Source organism: Panulirus ornatus, chromosome 18, assembly GCF_036320965.1.
Source record: "Panulirus ornatus isolate Po-2019 chromosome 18, ASM3632096v1, whole genome shotgun sequence".
Taxonomy (NCBI): Eukaryota; Metazoa; Arthropoda; class Malacostraca; order Decapoda; family Palinuridae; genus Panulirus; species Panulirus ornatus.
The window spans coordinates 57,953,959-57,979,613 of record NC_092241.1 but is presented as its reverse complement, the minus strand read 5'-3'; the positions used below and the strand labels follow the sequence as shown (position 1 = coordinate 57,979,613).

At 42.9% G+C, this 25,655-nt stretch overlaps 1 protein-coding gene across 4 annotated transcripts in view; it reads left to right on the top strand.

The window, feature by feature from the left end:
• Nucleotides 1–25,655, top strand: part of Polr1B (RNA polymerase I subunit Rpl135) — a 242,799-nt gene that overhangs the window by 111,576 nt on the left and 105,568 nt on the right. For all 4 annotated transcript variants that reach the window (XM_071673312.1, XM_071673309.1, XM_071673310.1 and 1 more), the window contains one exon: nt 11,522–11,719. In XM_071673312.1, the coding sequence (XP_071529413.1) occupies nt 11,522–11,719 (198 nt within the window). The remainder of the gene's footprint in view (nt 1–11,521; nt 11,720–25,655) is intronic.

Here is a 25,655-nt window from a genome sequence, read left to right as displayed (position 1 = left end):
CTTAGCAGCGGATGGAACCATGGAAGAAGTGAGTCACAGGGTGGAGAAGGGGGCAAATGGTTATGGGAGCGTCAAACAATGTGTGGAAGGAGAGAATGTTATCTCGGAGAGCAAAAATGAGTATGTTTGAAGGAATAGTAGATCCAACAATATTATATGGTTGCAAGGCATGGGATATAAATAGGTTTGTAAGGAGGAGGGTGGATGTGTTGGAAATGGAATGTTTGAGGACAATATGTGGTGTGAGATGGTTTGATAGAGTAAGTAATGAAAGAGTACGAGAGATTTGTAGAAATAAAAAGAGTGTGGTTGAGAGAGCAGAAGAGGGTGTATTGAAATGGTTTGGACATATGTAGAGAATGAGTGAGGAAAGATTGACAAAGAGGATAGATGTGTCAGAGGTGGAGGGAAGGAGGAGAAGCAGGAGACCAAACTGGAGGTAGAAGGATGGAATGAAAATGATTTTGAGCGATCAGGGCCTGAACATACAGGAGGGTGAGCAGTGTGCAATTAATGGAATGAATTGGAATGTTATGGTATACAATTGTTGACTTGCTATGAATGGACTGAACCAGGGCATGTGAAATGTCTGGGGTAAACAGTGGAAAGGTCTGTGGGTCCTGGATGTGGTTAGGGAGCTGTGGTTTCAGTGCATTATACACGACAGCTATAGACTGAGTGTGAACGAATGTGGCCTTTTTTGTCTGTTTTTTTGGCGCTACCTCACTGAAGCAGGGGGTAGCGATGCTGTTTAATGTGGGACTGGGTAGTGCCGGAAATGGATGAAGGCAAGCAGGTATGAATATTTACATGTGTATATATGGATATGTCTTTGTATGTGTATGTTTATGTATATATGTTGATATGTATGTGTGCGTATATGGGCGTTGATTGAGAGGGTGAAGGCATGTACAGAGTATCAGATTGGGGAAGAGCAGTGTGGTTTCAGAAGTGGTAGAGGATGTGTGGATCAGGTGTTTGCTTTGAAGAATGTATGTGAGAAATACTTAGAAAAGCAAATGGATTTGTATGTAGCATTTATGGATCTGGAGAAGGCATATGATAGAGTTGATAGAGATGCTCTGTGGAAGGTATTAAGAATATATGGTGTGGGAGGAAAGTTGTTAGAAGCAGTGAAAAGTTTTTATCGAGGATGTAAGGCATGTGTACGTGTAGGAAGAGAGGAAAGTGATTGGTTCTCAGTGAATGTAGGTTTGCGGCAGGGGTGTGTGATGTCTCCATGGTTGTTTAATTTGTTTATGGATGGGGTTGTTAGGGAGGTGAATGCAAGAGTTTTGGAAAGAGGGGCAAGGATGAAGTCTGTTGGGGATGAGAGAGCTTGGGAAGTGAGTCAGTTGTTGTTCGCTGATGATACAGCGCTGGTGGCTGATTCATGTGAGAAACTGCAGAAGCTGGTGACTGAGTTTGGTAAAGTGTGTGAAAGAAGAAAGTTAAGAGTAAATGTGAATAAGAGCAAGGTTATTAGGTACAGTAGGGTTGAGGGTCAAGTCAATTGGGAGGTGAGTTTGAATGGAGAAAAACTGGAGGAAGTGAAGTGTTTTAGATATCTGGGAGTGGATCTGGCAGCGGATGGAAACATGGAAGCGGAAGTGGATCATAGGGTGGGGGAGGGGGCGAAAATTCTGGGAGCCTTGAAGAATGTGTGGAAGTCGAGAACATTATCTCGGAAAGCAAAAATGGGTATGTTTGAAGGAATAGTGGTTCCAACAATGTTGTATGGTTGCGAGGCGTGGACTATAGATAGAGTTGTGCGCAGGAGGATGGATGTGCTGGAAATGAGATGTTTGAGGACAATGTGTGGTGTGAGGTGGTTTGATCGAGTAAGTAACGTAAGGGTAAGAGAGATGTGTGGAAATAAAAAGAGCGTGGTTAAGAGAGCAGAAGAGGGTGTTTTGAAATGGTTTGGTCACATGGAGAGAATGAGTGAGGAAAGATTGACCAAGAGGATATATGTGTCGGAGGTGGAGGGAACGAGGAGGAGAGGGAGACCAAATTGGAGGTGGAAAGATGGAGTGAAAAAGATTTTGTGTGATCGGGGCCTGAACATGCAGGAGGGTGAAAGGAGGGCAAGGAATAGAGTGAATTCGAGCGATGTGGTATACCGGGGTTGACGTGCTGTCAGTGGATTGAATCAAGGCATGTGAAGCGTCTGGGGTAAACCATGGAAAGCTGTGTAGGTATGTATATTTGCGTGTGTGGACGTATGTATATACATGTGTATGGGGGTGGGTTGGGCCATTTCTTTCGTCTGTTTCCTTGCGCTACCTCGCAAACGCGGGAGACAGCGACAAAGCAAAAAAAAAAAAAAAAAATGTATATATATGTGTATATGAGGGGATGGGCCATTCTTCATCTGTTTCCTGGTGCTACTTTGCTGACGTGGGAAACGGCAGTCAAGTATAATGGTAATAATAATGCGGGAGTGGATTTAGCAGCGGATGGAACCATGGAAGCGGAAGTGAGTCACAGGGTAGGGGAGGGGATGAAGGTTCTGGGAGCATTGAAGAATGTTTGGAAGGCGAGAACGTTATCTTGGAGAGCAAAAATGGGTATATATGAAGGAATAGTGGTTCCAACAATGTTATGTGGTTGTGAGGCATGGGCTATAGATAGGGTTGTGCAGAAGAGGGTGGATTTGTTGGAAATGAGATGTTTGAGAACAATATGTGGTGTGAGGTGGTTTGATCAAGTAAGCAATGAAAGGGTAAGAGAGATATGTGGTAATAAAGAGAGTGTGGTTGAGAGAGCAGAAGAGGGTGTATTGAAATGTTTTGGTCACATGAAGAGAATGAGTGAGGAAAGATTGACAAAGAGGATATATGTGTCAGAGATGGAGGGAACAAGAAGTGGGAGACCAAATTAGAGGTGGAAGGATGGAGTGAAAAAGATTTTGAGTGATCGGGGCCTGAACATACAGGAGGGTGCAAGGAATAGAATGAATTGGAATGATGTGGTATATCGGGGTCGACGTGTGCTGTCACTGGATTGAACCAAGGCATGTGAAGCATCTGGGGTAAACCATGGAAAGTTTTGTGGGGCCTGGATGTGGAAAGGAAGCCATGATTTTGGTGCATTACACTTGACAGCTGGAGACTGAGTGTGAACAAATGTGGCCTTTGTTTTTTTTTCCTCGCGCTTCCTTGTGTGGAGGGGGGATGCCATTTCATGTGTGGCAAGGTGGTGATGGGAATGGATGAAGGCAGCAAGTATGAATTATGTACATGTGTATATATGTATATGTCTGTGTATGTATATGTATGTATATTTTGAAATGTATAGGTATGTAAATGTGCATGTGTGGGCGTTTATGTATACACATGTGTATGTGGGTGGGTTAGGCCATTCTTTCTTCTGTTTCGTTGCACTACCTTGCTAACGCGGGAGATAGCGACTAAGTATAATGAATAGATGATGATAATGGTTATATTTATCTATTTATTTTACCTGTCGCTGTCTCCCGCGTTAGTGAGGTAGCGCAAGGAAACAGACGAAAGAATGGCTCAACCCAACCACATACACATACATGTCCACACACACAAATATACATACCTCTCCATCTCAATGTATACATATATATGCAAACACAGACATATACATATATGCACATGTACATAATTCATAACTTATACTTTGTCGCTGTCTCCTCGCAAACGCAGGAGACAGCGACAAAGTAAAAAAAAAAAAAAAAAAAAAAAAAAAAAAAAAAACATAATTCATACCTTTATTCATTCCTATTGCCACCCCGCCACGCATGAAATAACAACCCCCTTCCCCCGCATTTGCGCGAGGTAGCGCTAGGAAAAGACAACAAAGGCCACATTCGTTCACACTCAGTCTCTAGCTGTCATGTATAATGCACAGAAACCACAGCTCCCACATCCAGGCCCATAGAACCCTCCATGGCTTACCCCAGATGCTTCACACAGCCTGGTTCAATCCATAGACAGAACGTCGACCCCAGTATAACATCATTCCAATTCACTCTATTCCTTGCACGCTTTTCACCCTCCTGCATGTTCAGGCCCCGATCACTCAAAATCTCTTTCACTCCATCTTTCCACCTCCAATTTGGTCTCCCACTTCTTGTTCCCTCTACCTCTGACACATGTATCCTCTTTGTCAATCTTTCCTCACTCAGAATATTCTCTCCATGTGCCCAAACCATTTCAAAACACCCTCTTCTTCTCTCTCAACCACTTTCTTTTTATTACCACACATCTCTCTTATCCTATTATTATTATTACTTACTCGATCAAACCCCCTCACACCATATATTGTCCTCAAACATCTCATTTCCAGCACATCCACCCTCCTCCACACAACTCTATCTATAGCCCACGCCTCACAACCATATAACATTGTTGGAACCACTACTCCTTCATACATACCCAATTTTGCTTTCAGAGATAATGTTCTCAACTTCCACACATTCTCCAATGCTCCCAGAACTTTTGCCCCCTCCCCAACCCTATGATTCACTTCCACTTCCATGGTTCCATCCGCTGCCAAATCCACTTCCAGATATCTAAAACACTTCACTTCCTCCAGTTTTTCTCAACCCTACTGTACCTAATAACCTTCCTCTTATTCCCATTTACTCTCATCTTTCTTCTTTCACACACTTTACCAAACTCAGACACCAGCTTCTGCAGTTTCTCACATGAATCAGCCACCAGCGTTGTATCATCAGCGAACAACAACTGACTCACTTCCCAAGCTCTCTCATCCACAACAGACTGCATACTTGCCCCTTTCCAAAACTCTTGCATTCACCTCCCTAACAACTCTATCAACCCTAACAACGCTATGGAGACATCACACACCCCTGCCACAAACCTACATTCACATTCACTGCTGATAACCAATCACTTTCCTCTCTTCCTGCACGTACACATGCCGTACATCCTCGATAAAAACTTTTCACTGCTTCTAACAACTTGCCACCCACACCATATATTCTTAATACCTTCCACAGAGCATCTCTATCAACTCTTATCATATGCCTTCTCCAGATCCATAAATGCTCCATACAAATCCATTTGCTTTTCTAAGTATTTCTCACATACATTCTTCAAAGCAAACACCTGATCCACACATCCTCTGCCACTTCTGAAACCACACTGCTCTTCCCCAATCTGATGCTCTGTACATGCCTTCACCCTCTCAATCAATACCCTCCTATATAATTTACCAGGAATACGCAACAAACTTTTTTTTTTTTTTTTTTTATACTTTGTCGCTGTCTCCCGCGTTTGCGAGGTAGCGCAAGGAAACAGACGAAAGAAATGGCCCAACCCCCCCCCCCCCATACACATGTACATACACACGTCCACACACGCAAATATACATACCTACACAGCTTTCCATGGTTTACCCCAGACGCTTCACATGCCTTGCTTCAATCCACTGACAGCACGTCAACCCCTGTATACCACATGACTCCAATTCACTCTATTTCTTGCCCTCCTTTCACCCTCCTGCATGTTCAGGCCCCGATCATACAAAATCTTTTTCACTCCATCTTTCCACCTCCAATTTGGTCTCCCTCTTCTCCTCGTTCCCTCCACCTCCGACACATATATCCTCTTGGTCAATCTCTCCTCACTCATTCTCTCCATGTGCCCAAACCATTTCAAAACACCCTCTTCTGCTCTCTCAACCACGCTCTTTTTATTTCCACACATCTCTCTTACCCTTACGTTACTTACTCGCTCAAACCACCTCACACCACACATTGTCCTCAAACATCTCATTTCCAGCACATCCATCCTCCTGCGCACATCTCTATCCATAGCCCACGCCTCGCAACCATACAGCATTGTTGGAACCACTATTCCCTCAAACATACCCATTTTTGCTTTCCGAGATAATGTTCTCGACTTCCACACATTTTTCAAGGCTCCCAAAATTTTCGCCCCCTCCCCCACCCTATGATCCACTTCCGCTTCCATGGTTCCATCCGCTGACAGATCCACTCCCAGATATCTAAAACACTTCACTTCCTCCAGTTTTTCTCCATTCAAACTCACCTCCCAATTGACTTGACCCTCACCCCTACTGTACCTAATAACCTTGCTCTTATTCACATTTACTCTCAACTTTCTTCTTCCACACACTTTACCAAACTCAGTCACCAGCTTCTGCAGTTTCTCACATGAATCAGCCACCAGCGCTGTATCATCAGCGAACAACAATTGACTCACTTCCCAAGCTCTCTCATCCCCAACAGACTTCATACTTGCCCCTCTTTCCAGGACTCTTGCATTTACCTCCTTTACAACCCCATCCATAAACAAATTAAACAACCATGGAGACATCACACACCCCTGCCGCAAACCTACATTCACTGAGAACCAATCACTTTCCTCTCTTCCTACACGTACACATGCCTTACATCCTCGATAAAAACTTTTCACTGCTTCTAACAACTTGCCTCCCACACCATATATTCTTAATACCTTCCACAGAGCATCTCTATCAACTCTATCATATGCCTTCTCCAGATCCATAAATGCTACATACAAATCCCTTTGCTTTTCTAAGTATTTCTCACATACATTCTTCAAAGCAAACACCTGATCCACACATCCTCTACCACTTCTGAAACCGCACTGCTCTTCCCCAATCTGATGCTCTGTACATGCCTTCACCCTCTCAATCAATACCCTCCCATATAATTTACCAGGAATACTCAACAAACTTATACCTCTGTAATTTGAGCACTCGCTTTTATCCCCTTTGCCTTTGTACAATGGCACAATGCAAGCATTCCACCAATCCTCAGGCACCTCATCATGAGTCATACATACATTAAATAACCTTACCAACCAGTCAACAATACAGTCACCCCCTTTTTTAATAAATTCCACTGCAATACCATCCAAACCCACTGCCTTGCCGGCTTTCATCTTCCGCAAAGCTTTTACTACCTCTTCTCCGTTTACCAAATCATTCTCCCTAACCCTCTCACTTTGCACACCACCTCGACCAAAGCACCCTGTATCTGCCACTCTATGACCAAAACACCCTATATCTGAAACTCTATGACCAAAACACCCTATATCTGCCACTCGTATCATCAAACACATTCACCAAACCTTCAAAATACTCACTCCATCTCCTTCTCACATCACCACTACTTGTTTTCACCTCCCCATTAGCCCTCTTCACTGAAGTTCCCATTTGTTCCCTTGTCTTACACACTTTATTTACCTCCTTCCAAAACATCTTTTTATTCTCTCTAAAATTTAATGATACTCTCTCACCCAAACTCTTATTTGCCCTCTTTTTTGCCTCTTGCACCTTTCTCTTGACCTCCTGCCTCTTTTTGTTTTATACATTTCCCAGGTATTTGCATTATTTCCTTGTGAATATTGTCCAAATGCCTCTCTCTTCTCTTTCACTAATAAACTTACTTCTTCATCCCACCACTCACTACCCTTTCTAATCTGCCCACCTCCCACGCTTCTTATGCCACAAGCATCTTTTGCGCAAGCCATCACTGCTTCCCTAAATACATCCCTTTCCTCCCCTATTCCCCTTATGTCCTTTGTTCTCACCTTTTTCCATTCTGTACTCAGTCTCTCCTGGTACTTCCTCGAACAAGTCTCCTTCCCAAGCTCACTTACTCTCACCACTCTCTTCACCCCAACATTTTCTCTCCTTTTCTTAAAACCTTTACAAATCTTCACCTTCTCCTCCACAAGATAATGATCATACATCCCTCCAGTTGCACCTCTCAGCACATTAACATCTAAAAGTCTCTCTTTTGTGCACCTGTCAATTAACACGTAATCCAATGTAATCCAATAAAGCTCTCTGGCCATCTCTCCTACTTACATATGTATACTTATGTATATCTCTCTTTCTAAACCAGGTATTCCCAATTACCAGTCCTTTTTCAGCACATAAATCTACAAGCTCTTCACCATTTCCATTTATAACACTGAACACCCCATGTACACCAGTTATTCCCTTAACTGCCACATTAGTCACCTTAGCATTCAAATCACCCATCACTATAACCTGGTCTCATGCCTCAAAACTACTAACATACTCACTCAGCTACTCCCAAAACACTTGCCTCTCATGATCTTTCTTCTCATGCCCAGTTGCATTTGCACCAATAATCACCCATCTCTCTCCATCCACTTTCAGTTTTACCCATATCAATCTAGAGTTTACATTCTTACACTCTATCACATATTCCCACCACTCCTGTTTCAGGAGTAGTGCTACTCCTTCCCTTGCTCATGTCTACTCGCTAACCCCTGACTTTATTCCCAAGACATTCCCTAACCACTCTTCCCCTTTACCCTTGAGCTTCGTTTCATTCAGAGCCAAAACATCCGGGCTCCATTCCTCAAACATACTACCTATCTCTCCTTTTTTCTTATCTTGGTTACATCCACACACATTTAGACATCCCAATCTGAGCCTTCGAGGAGATGAGCACTTCCTGCCTGACTCCTTCTGTTTCCTTCTTTAGGAAGTTAATAATAATGGTAAAAATGGGAGGTGGGTTGATTAGAAAGGGTAGTGAGTGGTGGGATGAAGAAATAAGATTATTAGCGAAAAAGAAGAGAGAGGCATTTGGACGATTTTTGCAGGGAAAAAATGAAATTGAGTGGGAGATGTATAAAAGAAAGAGACAGGAGGTCAAGAGAAAGATGCAAGAGGTGAAAAAGAGGGGAAATGAGAGTTGGGGTGAGAGAGTTTTAGGGAGAATAAAAAGATGTTCTGGAAGGAGGTAAATAAAGTGCGTAAGACAAGGGAGCAAATGGGAACTTCAGTGAAGGGCGCTAATGGCGAGGTGATAACAAGTAGTGGTGATGTGAGAAGGAGATGGAGTGAGTATTTTGAAGGTTTGTTGAATGTGTTTAATGATAGAGTGGCAGATATAGGGTGTTTTGGTCGAGGTGGTGTGAAAAGTGAGAGGGTTAGGGAAAGTGATTTGGTAAACAGAAGAGGTAGTAAAAGCTTTGCGGAAGATGAAAGCTGGCAAGGCAGCAGGTTTGGATGGTATTGCAGTGGAATTTATTAAAAAAGGGGGTGACTGTATTGTTGACTGGTTGGTAAGGTTATTTAATGTATGTATGACTCATGGTGAGGTGCCTGAGGATTGGTGGAATGCGTGCATAGTGCCATTGTACAAAGGCAAAGGGGATAAGAGTGAGTGCTCAAATTACAGAGGTATAAGTTTGTTGAGTATTCCTGGTAAATTATATGGGAGGGTATTGATTGAGAGGGTGAAGGCATGTACAGAGCATCAGATTGGGGAAGAGCAGTGTGGTTTCAGAAGTGGTAGAGGATGTGTGGATCAGGTGTTTGCTTTGAAGAATGTGTGTGAGAAATACTTAGAAAAGGAAATGGATTTGTATGTAGCATTTATGGATGTGGAGAAGGCATATGATAGAGTTGATAGAGATGCTCTGTTGAAGGTATTAAGATTATATGGTGTGGGAGGCAAGTTGTCAGAAGCAGTGAAAAGTTTTTATCGAGGATGTAAGGCATGTGTACGTGTAGGAAGAGAGGAAAGTGATTGGTTCTCAGTGAATGTAGGTTTGCGGCAAGGGTGTGTGATGTCTCCATGGTTGTTTAATTTGTTTATGGATGGGGTTGTTAGGGAGGTGAATGCAAGAGTTTTGGAAAGAGGGGCAAGTATGAAGTCTGTTGTGAATGAGAGAGCTTGGGAAGTGAGACAGTTGTTGTTCACTGATGATACAGCGCTGGCGGCTGACTCATGTGAGAAACTGCAGAAGGTGGTGACTGTGTTTGGTAAAGTGTGTGAAAGAAGAAAGTTAAGAGTAAATGTGAATAAGAGCAAGGTTATTAGGTACAGTAGGGTTGAGGGTCAAGTCAATTGGGAGGTAAGTTTGAATGGAGAAAAACTGGAGGAAGTAAAGTGTTTTAGATATCTGGGAGTGGATCTGGCAGCGGATGGAACCATGGAAGCGGAAGTGAATCATAGGGTGGAGGAGGGGGCGAAAATCCTGGGAGCCTTGAAGAATGTGTGGAAGTCGAGAACATTATCTCGGAAAGCAAAAATGGGTATGTTTGAAGGAATAGTGGTTCCAACAATGTTGTATGGTTGCGAGGTGTGGGCTATGGATAGAGTTGTGCGCAGGAGGGTGGATGTGCTGGAAATGAGATGTTTGAGGACAATGTGTGGTGTGAGGTGGTTTGATCGAGTAAGTAATGTAAGGGTAAGAGAGATTTGTGGAAATAAAAAGAGCGTGGTTGAGAGAGCAGAAGAGGGTGTTTTGAAATGGTTTGGGCACATGGAGAGAATGAGTGAGGAAAGATTGACCAAGAGGATATATGTGTCGGAGGTGGAGGGAACGAGGAGAAGTGGGAGACCAAATTGGAGGTGAAAAGATTTTGAGTGATCGGGGCCTGAACATGCAGGAGGGTGAAAAGCGGGCAAGGAATAGAGTGAATTGGATCGATGTGTTATACTGGGGTCGACGTGCTGTCAGTGGATTGAATCAGGGCATGTTAAGCCCCTGGGGTAAACCATGGAAAGTTGTGTGGGGCCTGGATGTGGAAAGGGAGCTGTGGTTTCGGGCATTATTGTATGACAGCTAGAGACTGAGTGTGAACGAATGGGGCCTTTGTTGTCTTTTCCTAGCGCTACCTCGCACACATGAGGGGCGAGGGGGATGGTATTCCATGTGTGGCGAGGTGGCGATGGGAATGAATAAAGGCAGACAGTGTGAATTGTGTGCATGGGTGTGTATGTGTGTCTGTGTGTGATATATGTGTACATTGAGATGTATAGGTATGTATATTTGCGTGTGTGGACGTGTATGTATATCCATGTGTATGGGGGTGGGTTGGGCCATTTCTTTCGTCTGTTTCCTTGCCCTACCTCGCAAATGCGGGAGACAGCGACAAAGCAAAATAAAAAAAAATAATGATAATGGTAATAATGATAATAATGATAATGATAAAAAGTGAGGATTATTCCCTCAAATGCTCAGTCCTATGTTCTTAACGCTACCTCGCTAACGCGGGAAATGGCGAATATAAAAGAATAATAGTGATAATATTATTATAATTTGATTAACTTGGTAGCATGGTAAGAAGTCTACTTCATGATATTTGCAAGCTTCTTGGGCTAGGTTTTGGGGATATCAGTGAGGGATGATTGATTTCCACCGATTGAACTTGACTTTACGTACCTCATACACTCATTGGAAAGAGGGTTGGAGTCGATAACACTAGATTTGTAGAATTTGCTTCTTACATGCAGAACACTTTACAGTAGTCGAAGAGAGGAAAGGTAGATAACTATAATAGAGAAGAGTGTTTAAATATGTACATTGGTTATTGATATATCATAGACTTATTGGTGGATTTTTCACCCAAAAAATTCTCCTTCAGGATATTTTTTGGTATATAGTGCATGGATGAGTTATTTGTGATATTTAAACAATATTTCCTGTTCATTGATTCATGAATCAATAACTTGGACATATATCACAGTTTTGCTTTTCAGATCTTCAAATATACAGAAATTGTGCTTATACCTAAGCGAAAGTTTGGAGGCCAATACCCAGGTTTGTTTCTGGTAACATCACTTGGCAGAATGGTGCGTCCAGTTGTGAATCTTACTACCCACACCATCGAATATATTGGCACACTGGAACAACTCTATCTTAATGTAGCAGTCTCTCCAGAAGACATAGAGGATGGGGTTTGTAGTAGCCTTTTGTGTTTGCACTTTGATCTGTGTCTGTATCTTTAATGGATTTCTGCATTTCTGCATTTATGGGGCCTAATGTCCTGTATAAACTTTCTTTATTGTCATGCAGCTGTTAAAATTTTCATATGATGTTTGATTTACAGTCCCATTCCTTAGCTTATTCCATTAGCTTCCAAGCAGCTTCAATGATTCATTGTTTGTTATGATTGCCATTCTTGGCCATCCAGCAGAACCAACAAAGTGTTTCAGGAAATTATGTAAGTAGATTGACATTTATTGGACCCTAGTGTGTAACAGCAGATCAACATCCATAGCACCAAAATGGGCTAAGATAAAGAATCCATCCAAATTCTTGAACAGTGTTATGCATAGCAGATCTCACCACCTCAGCACAAGATTTCAGGGAGTCTATTGAGAACATGCTCATCCACTCTGCCCTGGGACAAGACTCCTGGAAGTCTGTCTGCATACACAAATGCATAAAACCTCAGACATAAGCACATGAAATCCTGTGGAAGAAATGTATTTTTTTTTTTTTTTTTTTGTTATGTTATCTGAGATGGTATGGGCTGCTGAGACTAATCAAGGCCATCCCATTAATGCTCTGTAGGGGATAGGGGAAAAAGAATACTCCCCACGTACTTCCTGCCTGTCATAAAAGGTGACTAAAAGGGTAGGGATTGGGGGGCTGGAAATCTTCCCCTCTAGTTTTTACTTTTCCAAAAGAAGGAACAGAGAAGGGGGCCAAGTGAGGATTTTCCCTCTTAGGCTCAGTCCTCTGTTCTTAATGCTACCTTGCTTCTGCGGGAAATGGCGAATATGTATGAAAAAACTTTAGGGGAATAAAAAGATGTTTTGGAAAAGGAAAATAATGTGCATAAGAGAAAAGAACAAATAGGAACATCGATGAAGGGGGCAAGTGGGGAAGTAATAAGAACTAGTGATGAAGTGAGGAGATGGAGTTAGTATTTTGAAGGTTTGTTGAATTTGTTTGATGATAGAGTGGCAGATATAGGGTATTCTGGTCCGGGTGATGTGCAGAGTGAGAGGGTCAGGGAGAATGGTTTGGTTAAGAGAGAAGAGGTAGTGAAAGTTTTGCGGAAGATGAAAATCCAGCAAGGTGGCGGGTTTGGATGGTATTGCAGTGGAATTTATTAGAAAAGGGGGTGACTGTGTTGTTCATTAGTTGTTATGGATATTCAGTGTATTTATAGACCATGGTGAAGTGCCTGAAGATTGGCAGAATGCATGCATAGTGCCATTGTACAAAGGCAAAGGGGATAAAGGTGTGTGTGCAAACTACCGAGGCATAAGTCTGTTGAGTATTCTTGGGAAATTATATGGGAGGGTATAGATTAAGAGGGTGAAGGCTTGTACAGATTGGGGAAGAGCATTATGGTTTCAGAAGTGTTAAAGGATGTATGGATCAGGTGTTTGCTTCGAAGAATATGTATGAGAAATACTTGAAAAAATGTATGGATTTGTTTGTCGCATTTGTGGATCTGGAGAAGGCATATGATAGAGTTGATAGAGATGCTTTGTGGAACGTCTTAAGAGTATATGGTGTGGGAGGTAAGTTTCTAGAAGCAGTAAAAAGTTTTTTCCAATGATGTAAGGCATGTGTATAAGTAGGAAGAGAGGAAAGTGATTGATTCCCAGTGAATGTAGGTCTGCAGCAGGGATGGGTGATGTCTCCATGGTTGTTTAATTTGTTTATGGATGAGGTGGTTAGAGAGGTAAATGCAGGAGTTTTGGAGAGAGGGGTGAATACACAGTCTATTTGGGATGAGAGGGCTAGGGAAGCAAGTCAGTTGTTGTTCGCACATGATACAGCTCTAGAGGCTGATTCATGTGTGAAACTGCAGAAGTTGGTGACTGAGTTTGGAAAATTGAGTGAAAGGAGAAAGCTGAGAGTAAATGTGAATAAGAGCAAGGTTATTAGGTACAGTAGGGTTGAGGGACAAGTTAATTGGGATGTAAGTTTGAATGGAGGAAAACTGGAAGAAGTGAAGTGTTTTAGATGTCTGGGAGTGCACTAATCAGTGGATGGAACCATGGAAGCAGAAGTGTCACGGGGTGGAGGAGGAGGCGAAGGTTTTGGGGGCGATGAAGAATGTGTGGAAGTCGAGAACATTATCTTGGAGAGCAAAAATGGGTATGTTTGAAGGAATACTAGTGCCAACAATGTTTTATGGTTGCAAGGCATGGACTATAGATAGGGTTGTGCGGAGGAGGGTGGATGTGTTGGAAATGAAATGTTTGAGGACAATACATGGTGTGAGGTGGTTTGACTGAACAAGAGAGATGTGTGGAAAAAAAAAGAGCGTGGTTGAGAGAGCAGAAGAGGGTGTGTTGAAGTTATTTGGACATTTGTAGAGAATGAGTCAGGAAAGTTTGGCAAAGAGGAGGTATGTGTCAGAAGTGGAGGGACCAAGGAGAAGCGGGAGACCAAATTGGAAGTGGAAGGATGGAGTGAAAAAGATTTTGAGTGATCAGGGTCTGAACATACAGGAGGGTGAGAGGTGTGCAAGGAATAGAGTGAATGGGAATGATGTGGTATACTGGGGTCAACGTGCTGTCAATGGACTGAACCAGGGCATGTGAAGTGTTTGGGGTAAACCATGGAAAGGTCTATGGGGCCTGGACGTGGATAGGAAGCTGTGGTTTCAGTGTACTACACATGACAGCTAGAGACTGAGTGTGAATGAATTTGGCCTTTTCTGTCTGTTTACTGGCACTACCTCACTGAAGCAGGAAGTAACAATGCTGCTTCCTGTGGGGTAGGGTAGCAAAAGGAATGATGAAGGCAAGCAAGTATTAATATGTACATATGTATATGTGTATATGTTTGTGTATATGTATTTATATATGTATATTTTTTTCTTTCTTTCTTTCATACTATTCGCCATTTCCCGCATTAGCGAGGTAGCGTTAAGAACAGAGGACTGGGCCTTAGAGGGAATATCCTCACCTGGCCCCCTTCTCTGTTCCTTCTTTTGGAAAATTAAAAAAAAACGAGAGGGGAGGATTTCCAGCCCCCCGCTTTGTCGCTGTCTCCCGCGTTTGCGGGGCAGCACAAGGAAACAGACGAAAGAAATGGCCCAACCCACCCCCATACACACGCACATACATACACATCCACACAGGCAAATATACATACCTATACATCTCAGTGTACACATATATATACACACACAGACATATACATATATACACATGTACATAATTCATACTGTCTGCCTTTATTTATTCCCATCGCCACCTCGCCACACATGGAATAACATCCCCTCCCCCATCATGTGTGCGAGGTAGCGCTAGGAAAAGACAACAAAGGCCCCATTCGTTCACACTCAGTCTCTAGCTGTTATGTAATAATGTCCGAAAACCACAGCTCCCTTTCCACATCCAGGCCCCACAGAACTTTCCATGGTTTACCCCAGACGCTTCACATGCCCTGATTCAATCCATTGACAGCACGTCGACCCCGGTATACCACATCATTCCAATTCACTCTATTCCTTGCACGCCTTACACCCTCCTGCATGTTCAGGCCCCGATCACTCAAAATCTTTTTCACTCCATCTTTCCACCTGCAATTTGATCTCCCACTTCTTCTCGTATACTTCTCGTATATTTATATTTTATTTTATTTTGCTTTGTCGCTGTCTCCCGCGTTTGCGAGGTAGCGCAAGGAAACAGACGAAAGAATGGCCCAACCTACCCACATACACATGTATATACATACATGTCCACACATGCACATATACATACCTATACATCTCAACGTACACATATATATACACGCACAGACATACTGTAAACCATGGAAAGCTGTGTAGGTATGTATATTTGCGTGTGTGGACGTATGTATATACATGTGTATGGGGGGGGGTTGGGCCATTTCTTTCGTCTTTTTCCTTGCGCTACCTCGCAAACGCGGGAGACAGCGACAAAGTATTAAAAGAAAAAAAAAAAGAATTTTTTTTTTTTTTTTTTTTTTTTTTTTTTTTTTTTGCCGCTGTCTCCCGCGTTTGCGAGGTAGCGCAAGGAAACAGACGAAAGAAATGGCCCAACCCACCCCCATACACATGTATATACATACACGTCCACACAACTCAAATATACATACCTACACAGCTTTCCATGGTTTACCCCAGACGCTTCACATGCCCTGATTCAATCCATTGACAGCACGTCAACCCCGGTATACCACATCGATCCAATTCACTCTATTCCTTGCCCTCCTTTCACCCTCCTGCATGTTCAGGCCCCGATCACACAAAATCTTTTTCACTCCATCTTTCCACCTAAAATTTGGTCTCCCACTTCTCCTCGTTCCCTCCACCTCCGACACATATATCCTCTTGGTCAATCTTTCCTCACTCATTCTCTCCATGTGCCCAAACCATTTCAAAACACCCTCTTCTGCTCTCTCAACCACGCTCTTTTTATTTCCACACATCTCTCTTACCCTTACGTTTCTTACTCGATCAAACCACCTCACACCACACATTGTCCTCAAACATCTCATTTCCAGCACATCCACCCTCCTGCGCACAACTCTATCCATAGCCCACGCCTCGCAATCATACAAAATTGTTGGAACCACTATTCCTTCAAACATACCCATTTTTGCTTTGCGAGATAATGTTCTCGGCTTCCACACATTCTTCAAGGCTCCCAGGATTTTCGCCCCCTCCCCCACCCTATGATCCACTTCCGCTTCCATGGTTCCATCCGCTGCCAGATCCACTCCCAGATATCTAAAACACTTTACTTCCTCCAGTTTTTCTCCATTCTGGGAGCCTTGAAGAGTGTGTGGAAGTCGAGAACATTATCTCGGAAAGCAAAAATGGGTATGTTTGAAGGAATAGTGGTTCCAACTATGTTGTACGGTTGCGAGGCGTGGACTATGAATAGAGTTGTGCGCAGGAGGATGGATGTGCTGGAAATGAGATGTTTGAGGACAATGTGTGGTGTGAGGTGGTTTGATCGAGTAAGTAATGTAAGGGTAAGAGAGATGTGTGGAAATAAAAAGAGCGTGGTTGAGAGAGCAGAAGAGGGTGTTTTGAAATGGTTTGGTCACATGGAGAGAATGAGTGAGGAAAGATTGACCAAGAGGATATATGTGTCGGAGGTGGAGGGAACGAGGAGAAGAGGGAGACCAAATTGGAGGTGGAAAGATGGAGTGAAAAGATATATATATATATATACACATGTACATAATTCATACTGTCTGCCTTTATTCATTCCCATCGCCACCCCGCCACACATTAAATAACAACCCCGTACCCCCTCATGTGCGTGAAGTAGTGCTAGGAAAAGACAACAAAGGCCACATTCGTTCACAGTCAGTCTCTAGCTGTCGTGTAATAATGCACCGAAACCACAGCTCCCTTTCCACATCCAGACCCCACAGAACTTTCCATGGATTACCCCAGACGCTTCACATGCCCTGGTTCAATCCATTGACAGCATGTCGACCCCGGTATACCACATCGTTCCAATTCACTCTATTTTGCACGCCTTTCACCCTCCTGCATGTTCAGGCCCCGATCACTCAAAATCTTTTTCACTCCATCTTTCCACCTCCAATTTGGTCTCCCACTTATCTTCGTTGCCTCCACCTCTGACGCATATATTCTCTTGATCAATCTTTTCTCACCCATTCTCTCCATGTGACCAAACCATTTCAAAACACCCTCTTCTGCTCTCTCAGCCACACTTTTTGTTACCACACATCTCTCTTACCCTGTTATTACTTACTCGATTAAACCATCTTACACCACATATTGTCCTCAAACATCTCATTTCCAGCACATCCACCCCCCTCCACACAACTCTATCCATAGCCCAAACCTCGCAACCATATAACATTGTTGGAACCACTATTCCTTCAAACATACCCATTTTTGCTTTCCGGGATAATGTTCTCGACTTCCAAACATTCTTCAAGGCCCCCAGAACTTTCGCCCCCTCCTCCACCCTATGATTCACTTCCACTTCCATGGTTCCATCTGCTGCCAAATCCACTCCCAGATATCTAAGACACTTCACTTCCTCCAGTTTTCTCCATTCAAACTTACCTCCCTGTTGACTTGTCCCTCAACCCTACTATATCTAATAACCTTGCTCTTATTCACATTTACTCTCAGCTTTCTTCTTTCACACACTTTACCAAACTCAGTCACCAGCTTCTGCAGTTTCTCACACAAATCAGCCACCGGCGTTGTATCATCAGCGAACAACAATTGACTCGCTTCCCAAGCTCTCTCATCCACAACAGACTGCATACTTGCCCCTCTTTCCAAAACTCTTGCATTCACCTCCCTAACAACCCCATCCATAAACAAATTAAACAACCATGGAGACATCACACACCCCAGCCACTAACCTACATTCACTGATAACCAATAACTTTCCTCCCTTCCCACACATACACATGCCTTACATCCTTGATAAAAACTTTTCACTGCTTCTAACAACTTGCCTCCCACACCATATATTCTTAATACCTTCCACAGAGCATCTCTATCAACTCTATCATGTGCCTATCATATGCCTTCTCCAGATCCATAAATGCTACATACAAATCCATTTGCTTTTCTGAGTATTTCTCACATACATTCTTCAAAGCAAACACCTGATCCACACATCCTCTACCACTTTTGAAACCACACTGCTCTTCCCCAATCTGATGCTCTGTACATGCCTTCACCCTCTCATTCAGTACCCTCCCATTTAATTTCCCAGGAATACTCAACAAACTTTTACCTCTGTAATTTGAGCACTCACCTTTATCCCCTTTCCCTTTGTACAATGGCACTATGCAAGCATTCCGCCAATCCTCAGGCCTCGCCAGGAGTCATACATACGTAAGATAACCTTACCAATGAGTCAACATTACAGTCACCCCCTTTTTTAATAAATTCCACTGCAATACCATCCAAACCTGCTGCCTTACCGGCTTTCATCTTCCACAAAGCTTTTACTACCTCTTCTCTGTTTATCAAATCATTTTCCCTAACCCTCTCACTTTGCACAACACCACGACCAAAACACCCTACTTCTGCCACTATCATCAAACTCATTCAACAAACCTTCAAAACACTCATTCCATCTCCTTCTCACTTCACCACTACTTGTTATCACCTCCCCATTAGCCCCCTTCACTGAAGTTCCCATTTGTTCCCTTGTCTTACCACTTTATTTACCTCCTTCCAAAACATCTTTTTATTCTCCCTAAAATTTAATGGTCCTCTCTTACCCCAACTCTCATTTGCACTCTTTTTCACCTCTTGCACCTTTCTCTTGACCTCCTGCCTCTTTCTTTTATACATCTCCCACTCATTTGCATTATTTCCCAGCAAAAATCGTCCAAATGCCTCTCTCTTCTCTTTCACTAATAATTTTACTTCTTCATCCCACCACTCGCTATCCTTTCTAATCTACCCACCTCCCACGCTTCTCATGCCACAAGCATCTTTTGCACAAACCATCACTGCTTCCCTAAATACATACCATTCCACCCCCACTCCCCTTACGTCCATTGTTCTCACCTTTTTCCATTCTGTACTCAATCTCTCCTGGTACTTCCTCACACAAGTCTCCTTCCAAAGCTCACTTACTCTCACCACTCTTTTCACCCCAACATTCTCTCTTCTTTTCTGAAAACCTTTACAAATCTTCACCTTCGCCTCCACAAGATAATCATGAGACATCCAGTTGCACCTCTCTGCACATTAACATCCAAAAGTCTCTCTTGCGCGCCTATCAATTAACACGTGATCCAATAACGCTCTCTGGCCATCTCTCCTACTTACCTACGTATACGTATGTATATGCAAATGGATTTGTGTGTAGCATTTATGGATCTGGAGAAGGCATATGATAGAGTTGATAGAGATGCTCTGTGGAAGGTATTAAGAACATATGGTGTGGGAGGCAAGTTGTTAGAAGCAGTGAAAAGTTTTTATCGAGGATGTAAGGCATGTGTACGTGTAGGAAGAGAGGAAAGTGATTGGTTCTCAGTGAATGTAGGTTTGCGGCAGGGGTGTGTGATGTCTCCGTGGTTGTTTAATTTGTTTATGGATGGGGTTGTTAGGGAGGTGAATGCAAGAGTTTTGGAAAGAGGGGCAAGTATGAAGTCTGTTGTGGATGAGAGAGCTTGGGAAGTGAGTCAGTTGTTGTTCGCTGATGATACAGCGCTGGTGGCTGATTCATGTGAGAAACTGCAAAAGCTGGTGACTGAGTTTGGTAAAGTGTGTGAAAGAAGAAAGTTAAGAGTAAATGTGAATAAGAGCAAGGTTATTAGGTACAGTAGGGTTGAGGGTCAATTCAATTGGGAGGTAAGTTTGAATGGAGAAAAACTGGAGGAAGTAAATATTTTAGATATCTGGGAGTGGATCTGGCAGCGGATGGAACCATGGAAGCGGAAGTGAATCATAGGGTGGGGGAGGGGGCGAAAATCCTGGGAGCCTTGAGGAATGTGTGGAAGTCGAGAACATTATCTCGGAAAGCAAAAATGGCTATGTTTGAAGGAATAGTGGTTCCAACAATGTTGTATGGTTGCGAGGCGTGGGCTATGGATAGAGTTGTGTGGAGGAGGGTGGATGTGCTGGAAATGAGATGTTTGAGGACAATGTGTGGTGTGAGGTGGTTTGATCGAGTAAGTAACGTAAGGGTAAGAGAGATATGTGGAAATAAAGAGAGCGTGGTTGAGAGAGCAGAAGAGGGTGTTTTGAAATGGTTTGGGCACATGGAGAGAATGAGTGAGGAAAGATTGACCAAGAGGATATATGTGTCGGAGGTGGAGGGAACGAGGAGAAGTGGGAGACCAAATTGGAGGTGGAAAGATTGAGTGAAAAAGATTTTGAGTGATCGAGGCCTGAACATGCAGGAGGGTGAAAGGAGGGCAAGGAATAGAGTGAAGTGGATCGATGTGGTATACCGGGGTTGACGTGCTGTCAGTGGATTGAATCAAGGCATGTGAAGCGTCTGGGGTAAACCATGGAAAGTTGTGTGGGGCCTGGATGTGGAAAGGGAGCTGTGGTTTCGGGCATTATTGCGTGACAGCTGGAGACTGATTGTGAACGAATGTGGCCTTTGTTGTCTTTTCCTAGTGCTACCTCGCACACATGAGGGGGGAGGGGGATGGTATTCCATGTGTGGCGAGGTGGCGATGGGGATGAATAGGGGCAGACAGTGTGAATTGTGTGCGTGGGTATATATGTATGTGTCTGTGTGTGTATATATATGTATACATTGAGATGTATAGGTATGTATATTTGCGTGTGTGGGTGTGTGTGTGTGTACATTGTGTATGGGGGTGGGTTGTGCAATTTCTTTCGTCTGTTTCCTTGCGCTACCTCGCAAACGCGGGAGACAGCGACAAAGCAAAATAAAATAATAAAAATAAATAAATCTCTCTTTTTAAACCAGGTATTCCCAGTCACCAGTCCTTTTTCAGCACATAAATCTACAAGCTCTTAACCATTTCCATTTACAACACTGAACACCCGATGTACACCAATTATTCCCTCAACTGCCACATTACTCACCTTTGCATTCAAATCACCCGTCACTATAACCCGGTCTCGTGCATCAAAACTACTAACACACTCACTCAGCTTCTCCCAAAACACTTGCCTCTCATGATCTTTCTTCTCATGCCCAGGTGCATATGCCCCAATAATCACCCATCTCTCTCCATCAACCTTCAGTTTTACCCATATCAATCTAGAGTTTACTTTCTTACACTCTGTCACATCCTCACACCACTTGTTTCAGGGGTAGTGGTAATAAACAGAGTGTGGTTGAGAGAGCAGAAGAGGGTGTTTTGAAATGGTTTGGTCACATGGAGAGAATGAGTGAGGAAAGATATACCAAGAGGATATATGTGTCAGAAGTGGAGGGAACGAGGAGAAGTGGGAGACCAAATTGGAGGTGGAAAGATGGAGTGAAAAAGATTTTGAGTGATCGGGGCCTGAACATGCAGGAGGGTGAGAGGCGTGCAAGGAATAGAGTGAATTGGAACGATGCGGTATACAGGGGTCGACATGTTGTCAGTGGATTGAACCAGGGCATGTGAAGCATCTGGGGTAAACCATGGAAAGTTCTGTGGGGTCTGGAAATGGAAAGGGAGCTGTGGTTTCGGTGCATTATTACATGACAGCTAGAGACTGAGTGTGAACGAATGTGGCCTTTGTTGTCTTTTCCTAGCGCTACCTCGCGCACATGAGTGGGGAGGGGGTTGTTATTTCATGTGTGGCGGGGTGGCGATGGGAATGAATAAAGGCAGACTATGAATTATGTACATGTGCATATATGTATATGTCTGTGCGTGTATATATATGTATATGTTTAGATGTATAGGTATGTATATTTGCGTGTGTGGACGTGTATGTATATACATGTGTATGTGGGTGGGTTGGGTCATTCTTTCGTCTGTTTCCTTGCGCTACCTCACTAACGCGGGAGACAGCGACAAAGCAAAATAATAATAAAAATGTATATATATATATATATATATATATATATATATATATATATATATATATATATATATATATATATAAATAAATGTTTATAAATATATATATATATATATATATATATATATATAAATAAATGTTTATAAATAAATATATATAAATGTTTATAGTTGTGTTAATGGAGTGATAGTTTTCATGCATGGTGTTTTTGACAAGAAAATAGTGAAGTTGGAGAAAAATGTAGCTTAGACATTGAAGCTTATTGACACAGTGGTGAAATTGATGAGAACTGCTATTGACGTTTGTGTGAATAAATTGTACATTTCCTTTCCATAGCCAGAGGTTGAACCATTATGTGTCATTCATTTTTTTCATTCATTTCAAGCTAAAAGTTTGTTTTCTAAATTGTTTCTTACATTTTTCATATGTATATATATGTATGTGTGTGTGTGTGTGTGTATGTGCGTATGTGTGTGTGTGTGTGTGTGTGTGTGTATATGTATATATATATATGTATATTATCCCTGGGGATAGGGGTGAAAGAATACTTCCCACGTATTCCTCGCGTGTCGCAGAAAGCGACTAGAGGGGACGGGAGCGGGGGGCCGGAAATCCTCCCCTCCTTGTATTAACTTTCTAAAATGGGAAACAGAAGAAGGAGTCACGCGGGGAGTGATCATCCTCCTCGAAGGCTCAGAGTGGGGTGCCTAAATGTGTGTGGATGTAACCAAGATGTGAAAAAAGGAGAGATAGGTAGTATGTTTGAGGAAAGGAACCTGGATGTTTTGGCTCTGAGTGAAACGAAGCTCAAGGGTAAAGGGGAAGAGTGGTTTGGAAATGTCTGGGGAGTGAAGTCAGGGGTTAGTGAGAGGACAAGAGCAAGGGAAGGAGTAGCAATACTCCTGAAACAGGAGTTGTGGGAGTATGTGATAGAATGTAAGAAAGTAAATTCTCGATTAATATGGGTAAAATTGAAAGTTGATGGAGAGAGGTGGGTGATTATTAGTGCATATGCACCTGGGCATGAGAAGAAAGATCATGAGAGGCAAGTGTTTTGGGAGCAGCTAAATGAGTGTGTTAGCGGTTTTGATGCACGAGACCGGGTTATAGTGATGGGTGATTTGAATGCAAAGGTGAGTAATGTGGCAGTTGAGGGAATAATTGGTATGCATGGGGTGTTCAGTGTTGTAAATGGAAATGGTGAAGAGCTTGTAGATTTATGTGCTGAAAAAGGACTGATGATTGGGAATACCTGGTTTAAAAAGCGAGATATACATAAATATACTTATGTAAGTAGGAGAGATGGCCAGAGAGCGTTATTGGATTACGTGTTAATTGACAGGCGTGCAAAAGAGAGACTTTTGGATGTTAATGTGCTGAGAGGTGCTACTGGAGGGATGTCTGATCATTATCTTGTGGAGGCTAAGGTGAAGATTAGTATGGGTTTTCAGAAAAGAGGAGTGAATGTTGGGGTGAAGAAGGTGGTGAGAGTAAGTGAGCTTGGGAAGGAGACCTGTGTGGGGAAGTACCAGGAGAGACTGTGTACAGAATGGAAAAAGGTGAGAACAATGGAAGTAAGGGGAGTGGGGGAGGAATGGGATGTATTTAGGGAATCAGTGATGGATTGCGCAAAAGATGCTTGTGGCATGAGAAGAGTGGGAGGTGGGCTGTTTAGAAAGGGTAGTGAGTGGTGGGATGAAGAAGTAAGAGTATTAGTGAAAGAGAAGAGAGAGGCATTTGGACGATTTTTGCAGGGAAAAAATCCAATTGAGTGGGAGAAGTATAAAAGAAAGAGACAGGAGGTCAAGAGAAAGGTGCAAGAGGTGAAAAAAAGGGCAAATGAGAGTTGGGGTGAGAGACTATCAGTAAATTTTAGGGAGAATAAAAAGATGTTCTGGAAGGAGGTAAATAGGGTGCGTAAGACAAGGGAGCAAATGGGAACTTCAGTGAAGGGCGTAAATGGGGAGGTGATAACAAGTAGCGGTGATGTGAGAAGGAGATGGAATGAGTATTTTGAAGGTTTGTTGAATGTGTCTGATGACAGAGTGGCAGATATAGGGTGTTTTGGTCGAGGTGGTGTGGAAAGTGAGAGGGTTAGGGAAAATGATTTGGTAAACAGAGAAGAGGTAGTAAAAGCTTTGCGGAAGATGAAAGCCGGCAAGGCAGCAGGTTTGGATGGTATTGCAGTGGAATTTATTAAAAAAGGGGGTGACTGTATTGTTGACTGGTTGGTAAGGTTATTTAATGTATGTATGACTCATGGTGAGGTGCCTGAGGATTGGCGGAATGCGTGCATAGTGCCATTGTACAAAGGCAAAGGGGATAAGAGTGAGTGCTCAAATTACAGAGGTATAAGTTTGTTGAGTATTCCTGGTAAATTATATGGGAGGGTATTGATTGAGAGGGTGAAGGCATGTACAGAGCATCAGATTGGGGAAGAGCAGTGCGGTTTCAGAAGTGGTAGAGGATGTGTGGATCAGGTGTTTGCTTTGAAGAATGTATGTGAGAAATACTTAGAAAAGCAAATGGATTTGTATGTAGCATTTATGGATCTGGAGAAGGCATATGATAGAGTTGATAGAGATGCTCTGTGGAAGGTATTAAGAATATATGGTGTGGGAGGCAAGTTGTTAGAAGCAGTGAAAAGTTTTTATCGAGGATGTAAGGCATGTGTACGTGTAGGAAGAGAGGAAAGTGATTGGTTCTCAGTGAATGTAGGTTTGCGGCAGGGATGTGTGATGTCTCCATGGTTGTTTAATTTGTTTATGGATGGGGTTGTAAGGGAGGTAAATGCAAGAGTCCTGGAAAGAGGGGCAAGTATGAAGTCTGTTGGGGATGAGAGAGCTTAGGAAGTGAGTCAGTTGTTGTTCGCTGATGATACAGCGCTGATGGCTGATTCATGTGAGAAACTGCAGAAGCTGGTGACTGAGTTTGGTAAAGTGTGTGGAAGAAGAAAGTTGAGAGTAAATGTGAATAATAGCAAGGTTATTAGGTACAGTAGGGGTGAGGGTCAAGTCAATTGGGAGGTGAGTTTGAATGGAGAAAAAATGGAGGAAGTGAAGTGTTTTAGATATCTGGGAGTGGATCTGTCAGCGGATGGAACCATGGAAGCGGAAGTGGATCATAGGGTGGGGGAGGGGGCGAAAATTTTGGGAGCCTTGAAAAATGTGTGGAAGTCGAGAACATTATCTCGGAAAGCAAAAATGGGTATGTTTGAGGGAATAGTGGTTCCAACAATGTTGTATGGTTGCGAGGCGTGGGCTATGGATAGAGATGTGCGCAGGAGGATGGATGTGCTGGAAATGAGATGTTTGAGGACAATGTGTGGTGTGAGGTGGTTTGATCGAGTAAGTAACGTAAGGGTAAGAGAGATGTGTGGAAATAAAAAGAGCGTGGTTGAGAGAGCAGAAGAGGGTGTTTTGAAATGGTTTGGG